Raw genomic sequence first — 17,990 nt, 5'->3', positions numbered from 1 at the left:
TTATCACCCTGCTGCTTGGTTTGAGGATAAACTTTGTTTTAACCAGTCCTGGAACATTTTGAATTTTTTGGTTTATGACAGATTTTTTACCAATAAGACCTTGACTGTATCAACTTTAAATTCTTTAAAAAACACACGCAAAAAAACCCCAAACTAACTTTGCCTGAATTACATTAGACATTAACTATTCATGTGCTCTCAGTAGCTACATAGTCATGTCTTTCAGTTTCTTCACCATTTTTCCTCCTTTTTTCCTGATTATTATTATTATTATTATTATTACAGAGGCACATAGCACTATTCACAAGTTACATGATTTGTGTTTGTTCTTCAGAATTGACCCTATTTATTCCAGGTATACTTAGAATTTTCATTTTTACTGTGTCCCATTTTGGGGGTTGTGTTTTACTTCAGAGTACATTTAAAATACTCAGAAAATAATATATAATTTAATAAGGAATGTGAGGCCTTTTAGTAATTTATGGAAGATATTTTCAAACACTTGGTTCAGTCACTTCATGAAATGGCTTATATAATGTTTAAATGTTTCATATAGTTAATAATTATTGGCTCTTAGAACTTAAATAGATTTTGTCTTTCAGCTTCTGAATTCAGACCGCAGATCCACAGCCACAGTCCAGATCTGCAGTGGCTCGGTAAACCTTAAGGGTGCCGTGAAATGCAGAGCTTATATTCATAGCAGTAAACCCAAGGTTAAAGATGCTGTGCAGGTACAGAAGGAATAACTGCTGTATGAAAAACAGAAGCATGTTAACATAACTATTCAAAAATCCTAAAATCTTATTTCAGTCTCTGATTTCATAATTATTAATTTGATTTTAACTGATAAAGGTCAAATCTCTTAGCTAATCCAAATGTACCATGTCGTTGGTCCCAAGATTTTCATCTGTAGGATATCTGGTCTATGCCTTTTTTTAAAGTGATGATTATACATATTTATTCAGTGATCCACAGTTTTAATATAGTAGTACATTTGAAATTATCTCTTCAGAAGGAAGTTAAACTTTATAAATAACAGGAAAAGTATTCATTGGAAATACTATTACCTAGTATTCTATAATCTGGATAATTCAGAAATTTAAAAAATGATGACTGGCACTTTTGTTATAATTATACATTTCCTAATTTGGAACACTAACTTTATTTGTTTAGACACAAAATTTCATTCATTTATTTGGTTTTAATTAATTATTTAAATGAAGGCTAGGCAAATGTGCTGTTAAACTGTTAATGTGTTAATCATGTTAAAGCAATGGATATTAAAAAAATGGAATGATGTGGGGCGCCTGGGTGACTCAGTCACTTAAGTGACTTGATTTGGGCTCAGGTCATGATTTCATTGTTTGTGGCATGGAGCCAGCCCCACATCAGACTCCACACTATGAGCGATTGGGATTCTCTCTCTGCCCCTCCCCTGAGCTTGTTCTCTATCTCTCTCTCACTCAAATACATAAACTTTAACAAAAATGAGATGATGTACCACCAATTATTGTAGTGAACATGATTATACAGGGAGGACAACTATGTTGGGGGGGGGAGTGGTAATAAAATAATGCAAATCTAAAGTCACGGATTTCATTTCTTATTGTGATTTTTTTTTTTATAGGCAATGAAGAGAGATATATTGAATACAGTTGCAGATCGTTGTGAAATACTATTTGAGGATCTGCTTTTGAATGAAGTTCCAGAAAAAAAAGTTATGAGTATAAAATTAAGAACTTTTTATGTGTGTGTTATCAATACAGTAATAGGATGTCAAAATGTAATAGATATGTTATCTTTTGTAACTACTTATATCTGTCTTTTACAACGATATGGCATCTTTTACTTTTTTTAGCAAATGACAATTTTTCAGTTGCCACCCCCCAAAAAAATGTTTGACACACCTTATAATAGCAAATCTGTCAACATTTTTAAAATCTGAGGGAGGATTTTTTTGTAAACTCTGCATGAATTTCTGCCAGAATGGGTAAACTGTATTAACATTTTAAAGCTAATATTATTAAATTAATATCTGGTGTTTAAAAAAAAATTATCCAAAACAAAATATTTATTAGTGTTAAGTATTATATGATAAATTTTTAGTAGGTATTAATTTGTAGTATATATGCAGTCGATCTAAGTTTTTTTGTATACTAATTTATATACTTCTCATTATTACTATAACAAACTTTATTAGATTTGAAAAAGACTGGGTCATTCTGTCTTAACCTTTTATAATTATTCCATCTTTTGAGAAATATAAACTATACCATTTATGTAATTTGTGTTAATAATATTTTTTTTTTTACTCAAAAGGAGAATTATAATATTGAGTATGCTTTTTGAAGTTACACACTTTTCTCTACCTTCCAACCATTCAGGTGTGAGTGCATTTGCAATTCACAGTTGAATATGTATCTAAATGAAACATACATTAGCTTGTTAAGGGATTATTTTTATGTTTATAGGAAAATCTTCTCTGTATAACTAACTTCTTTTAGGACTACTGATAGCTAGTAGTATATTAGGTTTGGTGGACTAATTATCTCTTTTTTTTTTTTTTTTTTTTTTTTTTAAATTTTTTTCAACATTTATTTATTTTTGGGACAGAGAGAGACAGAGCATGAACGGGGGAGGGGCAGAGAGAGAGGGAGACACAGAATCGGAAACAGGCTCCAGGCTCTGAGCCATCAGCCCAGAGCCTGACGCGGGGCTCGAACTCACTGACCGCGAGATCGTGACCTGGCTGAAGTCGGACGCCCAACCGACTGCGCCACCCAGGCGCCCCTAATTATCTCTTTTTTATCCGTAGTATGATAGATTGGTGGAATTGCCAGATTTAATTTAACATTTGTCCTTTCTGTACTTCACAAGTAACCCTGAAGCTCCATGTAGTAATAATGTATAGTTTTGCTGAGACATGAATTTGAATTTTATATGCAGCAGTTGGATTGAGATTTTTGTTTTGTAAAGTATGTTAAACCTGGTCAATTAGTCACCCAGCCTACCAGCCTATCAGCCTCATGTCAGTGTGGCCTTGTGTGTGTGTGTGTGTGTGTGTGTGTGTGTGTGTGTGTGTGTGTGTGTTTTAATTCATTTACTGTTTTTGAGAGAGAGAGAGCAAAGGAGGGGCAGAGAGGGAGAGAGAATCCCAAGCAGGCTCTGCACTGTCAGTGCAGAACCCACTGCAGGGCTCAATCTCATGAACTGCTGAGATTATGACCTGAGCCAAAATCTAGAGTCAAATGCAGGGTGCCTGGGTGGCTCAGTCAGTTAAGTATCCAACTCTTGGTTTTGGCTCAGGTCATGATCTCATGATTCATGAGATCGAACCTCCCGTTGGGCTCTGACCTAACAGTGTGGAGGCTGCTTGGATCCTCTCTCTCTGTCTCTCTCTCTCTCTCTCTCTCTCTCTCTTTCTCTCTCTTTCTCTCTCTCTCCCCCCTTCTCCCTCCCCCGCTCATGCACTCTGTCTGGCTCAGACAGAAATAAACTTTAAACTTAAAAAAAAAAAAAAAAGAGAGAGACTTTTAATAACCTACTGAGCCACCCAGGTGCCCCAGTGTGACCTTGTTTTTACTACTTAACTTTGTGTATGTAATAACTCTCCTGGTGCTAAACATTACTTCACTTTCTAAGCAACAGACTGTGCTATAATTGAACTGTGAATTTTAGGATTTTTGGGGACGTAGGGATACATTCACCATTAATGCCAAAGACCTACCCTATCACACACTTTAGTTAAATACTCTATTTAGAGCATTTAAAAATGCATTGATATTGTTTTATATTAAGTGAGCTAGTGTTTTGAAATTTTTGGTGATGTTCAAGTAGTAAAATTACTTCCCATAGCGGTTGTGATATGTATACGTTAAGTTTGGTGTATTAGAAGTTAATGTTACAATTAAATATTATTCCTAAATTTTCAATAAAAATAAAAGTTTTCACTGGTAATTGAGTGGCCTTTGAGGCCTTAACTAATTACATTAGCCTGTTATAAGAAACTGTAGCCCAGAATAAAATAATACATTCCTAATTTCAATGTGTGGACAATATACATGCTACAGTAAAAATTGCAGTAATATAATATTACAGCTAGGAGGCAGCCTGGTCAAATAGTAAAATTTTTCTCCCAGTTCTCATATGAAAACAAGATAATAAGCAGAATCTGGTAAGAACACATAATTTTTAAGTCATAGCATTTCCTGTGACACTTAAGGCCACCTTCATCATCTTCTGTTTATAGTTTTATAAAGCTACTACTAGTTTCCTGACAAGGAAATGTAGATTGCTACTAAAGTGAGCCCTAGTTTTCTATTTGATCTGTATATTGGTAGCTTATTTAATCACATCCATTGCTAAAAGAGGTCATTCTTTACACAATATCTCTATCTTTGTTAATAGTTCATTAGAATCATGGTGTTGAGCTAAACAATTATTATGTGTTTATGTAGACCAGTGACTATATTAAAAATTAGGGGAAGTATTATATTTTACTTTGTGAGTATTCAAAGAATGAAATACTGTTTATTTATATCCAGATTTTTTTTCTATTGATAATTTAAGGCTGTTTGCAAAAAGGTATTACAGTTAACAAGATAACAAGATAAATACTAGCGGTAAGAATGAGGTAAAGGGAAAATGAAAAAGAAAGCAGGATGAAGTTACAGTAAGATTCGTATATAAAACATGTAATCAGCCTAGATCTAGTAAGATGAAGTCAGTGGTAAGATTAGTGTGAAATGTACTATCATGTCCTATACACTTGGTGTAAGTGGGCCACTAATTTGGCTCCAAACTTACATGAAGAAGGGAAATACTATTTTTATAAAATCCATTGCTTGTAAGAAGTACAATAAGAAAGTAAGAAATAAGAAAAACAACTATTTCTGAGACCAGGGACAAAATTCTCTATTGGGTATTCTTTCATAGGACAGTGGATATTACAAGAATATATAACTAACAGTATCTTCACACTGAAGGCAGTGGGTAAGTTTACATTTCATAGGAGCATCATGGAGTCCCTTGCAGAGGCCAGGGGTGTTAAGGTAAAGCAGAATTCAGTAAGAGCAATTTTGTGTAAGATCAATTAGAAAATGAAAAGACCTTTAAGGTTTTGTTTTTATTAGTGTATGTTTTCATATACTTATCAAAATATATCACTGATCCTAGTGACAGACCCATCTAAATATTGATAATGTTCCTTCTCCATTTAGATTCTGAAAAAGAGTTTCACATCCTCCCTCACCGAGTTTTTGTCCCCATTCCGGGATCCACTATAATGTTATGTGATTATAAATTTGGTGATGAGTCAGCTGAAGAAATGAGAGACCATTTTATAGAGATGTTAGATCATATGATTCAAATAGAAGATTTGGAAATTGCAGAGGAAATAAACACAGGTAATTATATAATGTTACTTAAGAACCTCATTAAACTTTTCCTAAGATTACCTATGAGGCATCTAGCTTAAATATGTCTTTAGATTTCTTTGATCTGACTTCAGCTCAGGTCATGATCTCGTGGGCCATGGGTTCAAGCCCTGCATGGGCTCTCATGCTCTGTCTCTCTGTCTCTCCCTCTCTCAAAAATAAAAATAAATACTAAAGATTTCTTTGATACTAGTTCTGTTTGATATTTTCAAGACATTTAAAAATGTGTCTGTTTAATTTCTACATATTATGAACATGTAGTCAGTGTTTTCTTGGAAAATTCTACCAAAATTTAAGATACTTACAATTTTTCTAAGCCTAGCAAGTAGATCTTCATTAAAAAAATTCATCCTTAAGTAAGTGGAAATATATAGCTCTTAAGGTATTTGTTTTATTATATGGAAAGTTTTCTTAAAATTCATTATCTTAATATTTGGTTAAGCATAATGTCGCAGTGTTTTTTGAACACTTTATTAAACATCTTTTTCATATATTGGCCTCTATTTTCTTGTCTCTTTCTTATAATTGGGATACTAAGCTGAAAAAGGCAGCTCCAAACATTGGATCAACTTTATTTTTATAGAGCACAGATTTGCCATAGCATCTAATTATGTAACATAATTTCTTCCCCTGTCACTTTCACATTTGACCCTACATTTTAGAAGGCTGTTTTTGTTTTGTTTTGCTTTGCTTTGTTTTTGTTTTGTTTCTAGTGAAGGCAGGATATGAAAACATATCTATAAATAAGTATATTAAGAGTGTATAGCAGGCTTCCTGAAACATTTAAAAATATGTGATGAAACATATTAAACATATTTAAACATGTTATTTAAACATATTAAACATGTTTAAACATATTAAACAGACGAACATTTGAAAATATGTGATTTTTTTTTTTATGCTGGCAATCTAGTATAGAGATGGATTAACTTGAGTAGGAAGAGTTTAACATTACAAACACAAAGGAACAAAACAGCAACTTGGAAAGTTTAGCTGTGTATACTTAAATGTATCTTGTGTCAAACTCATGATTTCTAGATTATATGTTTTTCTAGTATTATATGATGTATTGAAGATACTACTTCATTATGGGAAATGTGCTTGTTTACGGAGTCTGCACTGTTTTTGAAATGTACATAAATCCCAAATTAGTGTTTGAATGATTACTTTAAAAAATTTTCTTTTAATTTATTTATCTTGAGAGAGAAAGAGAGAACATGATCAGGGAAGGGGCAGTGGGAAAGGGAGATAATTCCAAGCAGGCTCTGCACTGTGGAGCCTGATGCTGGACTCAGTCTCACAAACTGTGGGATCGTGACCTGAGCCAAAATCAAAAGTCGGACGCTCAACCGTCTGAGCCACCCAGGCACCCCTGATTGATTATTTTTGATTGCCTATTATGTATTAAGCATGAGGGTTCTAGAGATCAAATATATAGTCCTGACTATTAGAAGCTCATGGTATAGTGGGAAATAGAGAAAAATGAGTTATTCTAAAACAAGGTGACTAGTTCTATAATAGAGGGATGAACAGAATTATCAGAACATTCAGCACAGGCATTATCCTTGTCTGGGATTAGAAAAAATCTGAGAGCATTTGTGTTCATTCTGTGACATTTGAGTTCATTTTGAATGATGAATGCACTAAAGGTAAATCTAGGTTTTTTTTAGGAATTGAACACTAGCATCAGATGTATTATGGCCAAGAATATGACTTGTCTAGAATTATATTAGTTTTGCTTCATCAAGTTTTTGTTGAATTAGAAGGAATGATTTGGTAATTAGCATATTTAATAACAAAATAACATATTCCCAAATTATGGGACAGGGTAAAAACAAACATTTTAGTAGAAAAATCAATTGCTTTTTCATTAGTATCCTATTGGTTTAGAACTATATTCACTTATTCACTTCTTTATTTCTCAATTTATTTGTCACTCATTTATTCATTTATTAGTTTACTAAAAAATATTAGATGCATAATTTTATGGAGATAATATTTTAACTGAGTCCAGGAGTGCCACTTACATCTGTGTGACTTTAAACAATTCACCTCTGAACCCCAGATTCTCTTGGGGTTGATATGAGAATTTAATATAAATGTTAGGGAAAATACTTTCTAAACAAAAAGAGATACATAACTGCAAGATGATATTAACTAGCATTATTATAAAACTTTTAAAAAATGAACCTTCTGAATTATAATGAAAAATGTTAACATAAAGTATAAAAGTAGTATTTTATGGTATACATAGATTTTCCTAAATATTTGAAATTAGGGTTTTTGTGTAAAATCATAAAAAGTGGAGTTCAGTTGTTCAAGTTCAAAAATTAAAATCAATTACTGTACATTTAGGGGTGTTAAACTTGTTATAAGTTTCTGGCTTAATTTTCTAAGTATTTGGTGTTGTTATTTGCTGATTATTATTATTTCTATACTATAATATACTTGCCAAGTAGTTGCTATGTTTGAAATACATATTTTGCCAGGTAAGTACCTTAAAATAACATACTTTTAAATGACCTAAGGGATGAAGAACAATTTGTTTGTAAAAATGACTCACTTAAGGTGAGGGATAACTGTGGCTTTAGAATTTCTTAGGTGTGTTAGTCATCTCCTACTAGATATTAATAACTCAGATGTATTTTATCTACAGTATCAGCTAAAAATTTGGAGACCTACCTTTAAAATCTGGTGAAACTCATCTTTGGCAATTGTGTCTTTTTATTAGATCTAATTAATTGTTGTTTGGTTAAACATTGATAATTATGAAGGAAAGAGAAGTACTAATGAACATGTATTTTTACGACTACATCACTGGTTATAGTGAAACCTCATTACTTTAGTATTCAGGGATGGGGAAGAAGACCACTAAGGAGTTCAAGTCCTAACATTTTATTTTAAGCATCTAAACAGTCCTAACTATCAATAGCTTGGAATAAAATTGATCACATTGATAACTTAGCATGCATTCATTATGGCTCTTGTTTTTTCTTGTTTGTTGACAGTTGCTCTACTTTCTCACATGATTAATTTGGGGCTTGTCTGAAGTTAAAATTACCTGGTTTTAAGGAATGATGAAGATCTAACTTCCTATCGAATCATGTTATTTGCATTTAAATTTCAGATACTAGGAAAATGACATAATGTCTGAGATTTGAATTAAAGTCCTAAAAGTCCCCACCAAAAACAAGCACAAATAAGTTGTTATGGCTCTGCTTCTGTAAATGACCTCAGATTTGTATCGAAGCAATATGATTTTGTATGACAGATTCAAAATGGAAATAGAGCAATGAAATATCTTTTTTTAGAGAAGTAAATTATTTGTGCAGAGGATTTGACATTACTAGAGCATGACTTTTGCAGGTAACAATTCAATGTTAAATGCGTAAGCAACATCATGACAAAACCATTTTTGTGCTCTTTAAATACAAGTACTCAAGTAAAAAAAAATCCTTTAGCAAATAAGTTTAATTTCTGCTTCATTATTTTTATTTGTTATCAGATACAAGGATTTTAGTGGCCCCCCCAAAAAAAGTTTTTTTATTTTATTTACTAATAGAAATTATTTATTTTATTTACTGACAGAAAAGCCAGAGTTGTGTGTGTGTGCTACCATGAATAAAAGTGTGCTGTGCATTCAACCTTTTGATCTATAGGTGAAGTTAGGGGAAATATAAAGTTAGGGGTGGGCTAATGTAATCTAGAACTAAAGTGTTAGAGCCCTTGAGAAAACTAGAAAACTGGAAATATAGAAGACTGAATGGTTCTAGAGATAATTCATGATAAGAGTTTGTTAGCCTTTGCAACCAATGTGATATGGGAGAAAAAAAAAGAGAAGGGGGTTTTGTGTTTGTCTTTGAAGTACTTTCATCATATGCTTGAAGAGGGAAAAAAGAAACCGTGATAGCCTAGATTGTAATGAAGTAGTTGCTAAAGATGATTTCTGAAAATGACAGTAAACTTATCTTCATGGGAAATTGGTAAAAATAGGCATTTTTTTCTTTCTCTTTCATCCATTTTGGTACCACAAATAACTGTTTCCATAAGTTTATGTATCATACTTGTGAGCCTGTGCGGTTATATTGAGATATAAAGATGTCTGTAAAGACATTTTAAATCCAGGAAATTATCTATTTTACCTTGAATTTATTTTTTTTTCAATATATGAAGTTTATTGTCAAATTGGTTTCCATACAACACCCAGTGCTCATCCCAAAAGGTGCCCTCCTCAATACCCATCACCCACCCTCCCCTCCCTCCCACCCCCCATCAACCCTCAGTTTGTTCTCAGTTTTTAAGAGTCTCTTATGGGGGCGCCTGGGTGGCTCGGTCAGTTAAGCGTCTGACTTTGGCTCAGGTCATGATCTCACGGTCTGTGAGTTTGAGCCCCGCGTCGGGCTCTGTGCTGACAGCTCAGAGCCTAGAGCCTGTTTCAGATTCTGTGTCTCCCTCTCTCTCTGCCCCTCCCCTGTTCATGCTCTGTCTCTCTCTGTCTCAAAAATAAATAAACGTTAAAAAAAAAAAAAGAGTCTTATGCTTTGGCTCTCTCCCACTCTAACCTCCTTTTTTTTTTTTCCCTTCCCCTCCCCCATGGGTTTCTGTTAAGTTTCTCAGGATCCACATAAGAGTGAAACCATATGGTATCTGTCTTTCTCTGTATGGCTTATTTCACTTAGCATCATACTCTCCAGTTCCATCCATGTTGCTACAAAGGGCCATATTTCATTCTTTCTCATTGCCACGTAGTACTCCATTGTTATTTTACCTTGAATTTAAACAGTAGTTACTGTCTCTCTGTGTTCTCTTTGTAAACAAAGGTATCAACATGGGGCAGATGCTGTCAGATAGTTCCCTAGAGCTCTATAGAACAGCATTTGATTACCACCTCTGAGGGAAGGAAGGGAGTCTGGCTTCAGGATCCCTCCATTCTTGTTTTAGCCGCGTAATTCTATTTTCATCTATTTTACATGCTGGGATTTTCTGTCAGATTCTTTAGCACTAGTAAAAAACATGAAAACCACTGGTCTATGTGATCTCTAAGGATGTTCTTAGTTCAGACACTTTTTTTTTTTTTAAGTTTATTTACTTTGAGAGATAGAGTATATGCACTCTGGTTAGAGGTGGGAGGAGGGGCAGAGAGGAGAAAGAGAATCCTAGGCAGGCTCTGTGCCAATGCGGGGCTCAGTGCCACGAACTGTGAGATCATGACCTGAGCTGAAGTCAGGATTCGGATGCTTAACCGATTGAACCACCCAGGCGGCCCTTTAGTTGAAACACTTTTTTTAATCAATGTTAAATAAATTCAGCTAAACCAACCTACATAAATTATTGCTAGTATAATGAAATAGAGAACTTGTATTTGAATCCTCAGTCTGCTATCCATTACCCTCAAATATGCACTTAACTTCCCAGGTCCTATTTTCCATCTGTAAAATGGGATAAAGAGTTGCCTTGCTTAACATTGAGTTGTTTTAAGGTCAAATTTATGATCATATTTTGCTTGAATACAGTAGTCCCTTCTTATTTGCAGAGGATAAGTTCTAAGACCCCCAATAGAAGCCTGAAACTGCAGATAGTACCAAACTCTCTGTACTGTGTTTTTCCCTATGTATATGTACTTGTGATAAAGTTTAGTTTATAAATTAGGCACAGTAAGAGTTTACAATGATAACTAACAATAACATAGAACAGTCATAACAGTATACTATTAAAGAAGTTATGTGCATGTGTTCTTTCTTTTTCTCCAAATATCTTCTTGTATTTATACTCCCCCCTTGTGATGATATGAGATGATAAAATGTCTCATGAGATAAAGTGAGGTGAATGACGCAGGCATTGTGACCAAGGATTAGGCTACTGTTGACCTTTTGATGCTGTGTCAGAAGATCATCTGCTGTTGGACTGCAGTTGACTGCAAGTATCTGAAAGATACTTATCTGCAGATAAGAGGGTACTACTATATGTCAGGGCACCCCGGTGGCTCAGTCAGTTAAGCATCCAACTCTGGATTTCAGCTCAGGTCATAATCTCACGGTTTGTGAGTTCAAGCCCCTTTCGGGCTCTGCGCTGACAGTGTGGAAGCCTGTTTGGAGTTCTCTTTCTCCCTCACTCTCTGCTCCTCTCGCAAAATAAACGTGAAAAAATTTAAAGGGTACAACTACATATCAAATTTCAGGTTAGATCCAGTCAGCAAACTTTTTCTTTATAGGTCCAAATAGTAAATATTTTAGGCTTTGTGGGGCACATAAAGTCTGGCCCATGGGCTGCAATTTGCAAATCCCTGCTTTTATTATTAATATCTAATTATTTGAAGTTATTAATTGTCAAACCATCAATAAGAACGATAGAAATTAATCCCAATTAAGAGTGAAGGTTACCCTGCTCCTATCTGGTTTGATTTTTGGTATCAGTTTATTTCTACTACCATATAGTAAATGAATTATAATTTGTGGGAGTCACTCAGAACTAGCTCTATGGCTGTTTGATTTCAGTCAGTTATAAAATTACATACAGGATTTTAAAAATTGTCATCTTAACATACATTCCATGAGATTGAATTGGCCTGCATTTGATAATGAGCAAATACATTGTGTTATTAAAAAAAGTCAAGTTGAAGGAAAATGGAGCTTGTTGTATATGCTCTTTATAGTATTCTTTAAAATTAATTTTAAAATGGTAATTCTCATTTAGGAATTATTATTAAATTATTATTATCCTCTTGCAGCTTGTATGAGGTACTCTGTGAATACTGAAGCTTCATTGGACAGCACAGATGATGAACATCCTGAAAAACCAATTAAAACTAGAATAATACTGAAAATTCAGCAAAACATAGGTATTTAATTTCTTTTATAACATTGAAAAGATATTTTGAATTTTGAGTTTTCTTATTATTTTAAAATTATTTCCATTCCATTTTTGCTTTCTTAGAAGTACTGGTTTAAGGAGTATTTGAGTATTATGGAAAGTGCTAGATCCTGGAGATGGAAAGATTTATAAATAATGCATTATCTCAAGTGCCCTCGAACATGATACTTTCTGTTAATTTTTTTGGTGTTTTTAGAAGAAAAACATGTTGAGTTTTGGGACTCAGTTAGTATAGTTGGGCCAGTGCTTTGCAAACTGGTGTTCTTTGCAAAACTGTTATCGTAGAAGATTTTGGTATGTATTCTATGAAAAAAGTCAAATGCAAGTCTGGAAATTCATAACGAATTTCAAAATTTTATTTATTTATTCATTTATTCATTTATTCATTTATTTATTAAATATATGAAATTTATTGTCAAATTGGTTTCCATACAACACCCAGTGCTCATCCCAACAGGTGCCCTCCTCAATACCCATCACCCACCTTCCCCTCCCTCCCACCCCCTCATCAACCCTCAGTTTGTTCTCAGTTTTTAAGAGTCTCTTATCCTTTGGCTCTCTCCCACTCTAACCTCTTTTTTTTTTTTTTCCCTTCCCCTTCCCCATGGGTTCCTGTTAAGTTTCTCAGGATCCACATAAGAGTGAACACGTATAGTATCTGTCTTTCTCTGTATGGCTTATTTCACTTAGCATCGCACTCTCCAGTTCCATCCACGTTGCTACAAAGGGCCATATTTCATTCTTTCTCATTGCCATGTAGTACTCCATTGTGTATATAAACCACAATTTCTTTATCCATTCATCAGTTGATGGACATTTAGGCTCTTTCCATACTTTGGCTATTGTTGAGAGTGCTGCTATAAACATTGGGGTACAAGTGCCCCTATGCATCAGTACTCCTGTATCCCTTGGGTAAATTCCTAGCAGTGCTATTGCTGGGTCATAGGGTAGGTCTATTTTTAATTTTTTGAGGAACCTCCACAGTTTTCCAGAGTGGCTGCACCAGTTTGCATTCCCACCAACAATGCAAGAGGGTTCCCCTTTCTCCACATCCTCGCCAGCATCTGTAGTCTCCTGATTTGTTCATTTTGGCCACTCTGACTGGCGTGAGGTGATATCTGAGTGGTTTTGATTTGTATTTCCCTGATGAGGAGCGACGTTGAGCATCTTTTCATGTGCCTGTTGGCCATCCAGATATCTTCTTTAGATAAGTGTCTATTCATGTTTTCTGCCCATTTCTTCACTGGGTTATTTGTTTTTTGGGTGTGGAGTTTGGTGAGCTTTTTATAGATTTTGGATACTAGCCCTTTGTCTGATATGTCATTTGAATTTCAAAATTTTAAAGGCTCCAAGAAGTGTGGCAGTCACTTTAACATTGTTCAGACTTACTAATGGAAGAACATGTAGACTGTTAAGTGGAATGCCAATTTGAAAAATGCTTTGTAAGCATTAAGACTTTTGACTGAGAGAAGTTAGGAAATTTAGTTGTTTTTGTTGTCACTTACTCATTAGCTGATTACCCAAATTCTTTGTACCAAAGTGTGTGTATATGTGTGGGTCTGTGTCTGGACTTCTCTGGTCAGTTTTGTTTTGGTTAACTTACAATTATCAGAAAAAAAATGAATAAAAATAAAAGTTACCAGCACAGGCTTACTAATTCTTAGATTTTATAACGGTGGAATCTGAGTTTTTGTAGTTTTAATAGCTACACAATTGACTTTGCCTTGTAACGTTTGAGACACACTGCTCATTGGAGCTCTCTTATGGCTTAAGCTAGTTACCATGAGATGGCTTGGATGTCATTGTACATATTTATTTTATTTAATTAATTTATTTTTTAAAACTTTATTTAAATCCAACCAATTAATATATAGTGTAATAATGGTTTCAGGAATAAAATTCAGTGATTCATCACTTACATATAAAACCCAGTACTCATCCCAACAAGTACCCTCTTTAGTACCCATCACCCATTTAGCCCACCCCCTCTACCACCCCTCCAGCAACCCTCAGTTTGTTCTCTGTATTTAAGAATCTCTTATGGTTTGTCTCCTGCTCTGTTTTTATCTTAGTTTTCTTTTCCTTCCCCTATGTTCATCTGTTGTGTTTCTTAAATTCCACATATGAGTGAAATCATATGGTATTTGTCTTTTCTCTGACTGACTTATTCAGTGTACATATTTATAGAAGGCTTTTTGGGGCACGTGGGTGGCTCAGTCAGTTAAGCATCCGATTTCAGCTCAGGTCATGATCTGATGGTTCGTGGGTCAAGCCCCACATCAGGCTCTGTGCTGACAGCATAGATTCTGTCTCTCTCTGCTCCTCTCCCACTCATACTATGTCTCCCTTTCTCTCAAAAATAAATAAACATTAAAAAATTAAAAATAAAAAAAAGAAAGAAACCTTTTCAAGTATGTGTGAGTCTTTCTCTTAGGTGAGCACACATGTGTTAAAGAGACATGCTTTTTTTTTTTTAGGGTTTTGTTTGCTAAGTGGTGAAGTACATGGTTACCAGTTCAACCTTGGCAAGCTGTTCAACTTACAGCTGTATTTTCCTCCTCAGACTTTGCTGGCTTTTAGTACATATATATGTGTGTGTGGAAGTATATGTGTTTGTGCATGTGTGTCTCGTTGAGGCGCATCAGTCACCTGCATTTCAGAGCTGAGGATCAGTTAAGCCTTTCTTTTGCTCATCCCATTTCCATGTGTTTTGTGTTTGTTTTACTTGTAGGTGTGATTGCAGCGGTTACAGTTGCAGTCCTTGCTGCGGGGATCTCCTTTCACTACTTCAGTGATTAGGGTGAGACACAAAGAGCTTCCTGATCATCCAGAGAACACTGACCAACAATTATGAATCATAAAGATGCAGACCATCCATCTACATTTCAGACAGTAACAGCCAGATCTGCTGCCAATAATGCCTACTAGGTGTGTTTCTGACTAAATGGAAATCACTAGCTGCCTCATTTAGCCCTGCTTATATTATAGATGGCTCAGGCTTGCAAAAATAAAGTTGTGCATATAGATGGAAGTTGCATGTCACAAATTCTTATTATCTATTTTTTAAAATGTTCAAAATGATGGCTTACTTTCATAGATTTTAGTCCTCTTGATCTGGATTGCATATTGATCAGGATATTGAAAACTTGAATAGTCAGGGTTGACTGTATATCTTAGTAATAGAATAACTGGAGAAATTTCTAAGAAGTGGGGCAACTACCTATTAGGTGAACTCATACTCTAGGACCTTTCTAAGGCATACTCAGTTACAAAATACTGATTGAGTTCTGGTCAAGGGGTAAGGCAACCTTTTCAGAGAGGTTTGAGTTGGTAAGGATTGCCATAAATCATGTGCTTTCTCAGGTTAGCATATCATACGTGTTTTAATATATTAGACATTTACTTCTAGTGGTACATTAGACTAGGTACTACAAAACTAAATCCTGAATGAAACCTACTTTTGAATGCATTAATCAGCTCAAAGACAGTAGGGAAGTTTCTGAGAATCATACCTCTATTTTGACTCCCCCACAAAAATGAACACATTTTGAGTTGGGAATTGTGAATATTAAACATGCAAGTGGGCAGTGGTTACTCAGATGGCAAATACTAGTTGCAACACTGCCAATATGCAATTTGCCTTCAACTAGAAACAAGGAGATGAATCTGAATCTGACATGCTGTCCTAGCCAGTACAGTTGAAGTTGCTACCCAGTTTATAGTATCCTATAAATAGTTCTGGCAGAAGCAAGATACAGCCTCAAGATTTCCATAGATTATGATAAAGCAGTATAGATTACCAGTGCAAATCGAAACCAGCTAGCATGAGAAAGCTCCCATAGAAATAATAAGCTTTGGATTCAGTTCTCCAAGGTCTCATCACCAACTTCTATGAAAGATGGAACCACAGGCACAAATGAGAACTAAAGAACTGCTAAAAATGAAAAAAATGTTACTTGAAATTAAAAAAAAACCAAAACCTCAAGCATGTTGAATATCATGTTAGACTCAACTGAAGACACAATAAATAAACTGTAAGTGAGTTCTAAAGAAATTATCCAGTGCTCAGCAAGGAGAAACAAGGAACGAGGAAATAAAAATATTAAAGAGAAGTTAAGAGATATGGAGAGAAGACTTACAAAGACTAGAAGTATTACGAGGAAAGAATAGAGAGGGGTGGAGGAGTGGCAATATTTGAAGATAACTATTTTCCAGATTTGTTGGAAAAATATGACTTCATGATTTCAGGAAATGTATTATATCTCAGGCATATATGGATCAAATCCATGCCTAACCCAAAGTATTAGAACAAAAAGGTAACCAAATACAAGATTTTAAAAGCAATCAAAGGGACAAAAAGATCACCAATGAAGGCAAGACAGTCACATACTTAGTAGGCTTCTCAATAGCAACAATGTACCCAAAAGATGATGGATTCAAAATTATGAGAAAAACTAATTATCAACTTAGAGTTTATATGAAGCAAAACTGAAATGTTCTGATGAAAAACAGATTTTTGCCATCAACAGACTTTCGCTAAAGAAACTGCAAAAGGATGATCTTCAAGAAGGAAAATGATTCCATAAGGATGATCTGAAATTGAAGGACTAGTGAACAAATAAAGTGATAAACATGTAAATCAAGTGTTGTTAATATAAAACAATTGTAATGAAAAAAGTGTTTTTAAGAAGTAAAACTGTAAAAAAAAAATGTAAAACTAAATAAACATTTTATGCAACATGAATGTGGACTTCTAAAATAGGATATAATTGAAAAACTGGATAGTAGCTTATAAGATGGAAGGAGGGTGGTTAGAATTAAAGTGTTCTGAGGTGCCTTTATTATTCAGAAAGTGGTTGATGATACTGTTTAAAGTATGTTGAATATATATGGTAAAATTTCAAGTGTAACTGCTAAAAATAGTAGATAGGGAATGAATCATTGCAAAGGATAAGAAGTTTAAAATAATGGAATAGGAATACAGTAACAGTACAAAAGGAAGAAATTAGGGGTGGAGAAGGGCAAAATAGATAAAATCATAGTAACAAGTTAAGTAATACTATTAAACTTGAATAGACTAAACCCAGTTCAACAGACTGATTAAGTTTTTAAAATCCAGCTGTAGGCTAGGTTTTTTAAAAGATGAAAACACAGACAAATAAAATTTGTCTAGCTTTGGTGATATTAAATCCAAATTAGATTTTATGGTAGTATTATTAAAGATGGAGAAAGCCACCAAATGATAAAAGGATCAATTCACTAGAAATAAATAACAATTTTAAATTTGCATATACTTTATAAAATGACCTCAAAATACATAAATTATAGGGCTAGACCAACAACTTGAACAACAGAGTGGGAAATTTCACCAGCTCTCAATTATTGGTAAATAAACCAAGCCAAAAATGAATGGAAAACCAAACTTGAATAATACAATCAACATACTGATTCAACACATTTAAAATAATCAGCAATTAGAGAATATTCTTATGCATTTTATATTAGCGAAAGTTGACCATGTATTGGCCATGAAATAAATTACAGTAGTTTTAAAAATCAGTATTAAATGGGTAATCAGAAATAAGTTTGAGATCAGTAAGAAATGTTAAGTTTTTTAAAAAGCATACATTTACATGTTTTAAAAACAAATACTTAGAACTTAGTTATAAGTACCGCGTTTGGAGA

General features: G+C 34.1%; 1 protein-coding gene across 1 annotated transcript in view; it reads left to right on the top strand.

Moving 5' to 3' along the window:
- ODR4 (odr-4 GPCR localization factor homolog) overlaps nt 1–17,049 on the top strand; it is a 35,706-nt gene extending 18,657 nt beyond the window's left edge. Inside the window, exons 10-14 of the mRNA XM_058701347.1 lie at nt 603–731; nt 1,628–1,718; nt 5,220–5,405; nt 12,163–12,273; nt 15,037–17,049. Coding sequence (XP_058557330.1) covers nt 603–731; nt 1,628–1,718; nt 5,220–5,405; nt 12,163–12,273; nt 15,037–15,104 — 585 coding nt within the window. The 3' untranslated portion in view covers nt 15,105–17,049. The remainder of the gene's footprint in view (nt 1–602; nt 732–1,627; nt 1,719–5,219; nt 5,406–12,162; nt 12,274–15,036) is intronic.
- Nucleotides 17,050–17,990: the final 941 nt, after the last annotated feature.

This window comes from Neofelis nebulosa, chromosome 15 (assembly GCF_028018385.1).
Source record: "Neofelis nebulosa isolate mNeoNeb1 chromosome 15, mNeoNeb1.pri, whole genome shotgun sequence".
NCBI classification, from domain to species: domain Eukaryota; kingdom Metazoa; phylum Chordata; class Mammalia; order Carnivora; family Felidae; genus Neofelis; species Neofelis nebulosa.
The sequence above is the reverse complement of the archived record's forward strand: the minus strand, read 5'-3'. Positions and strand labels throughout refer to the sequence as shown.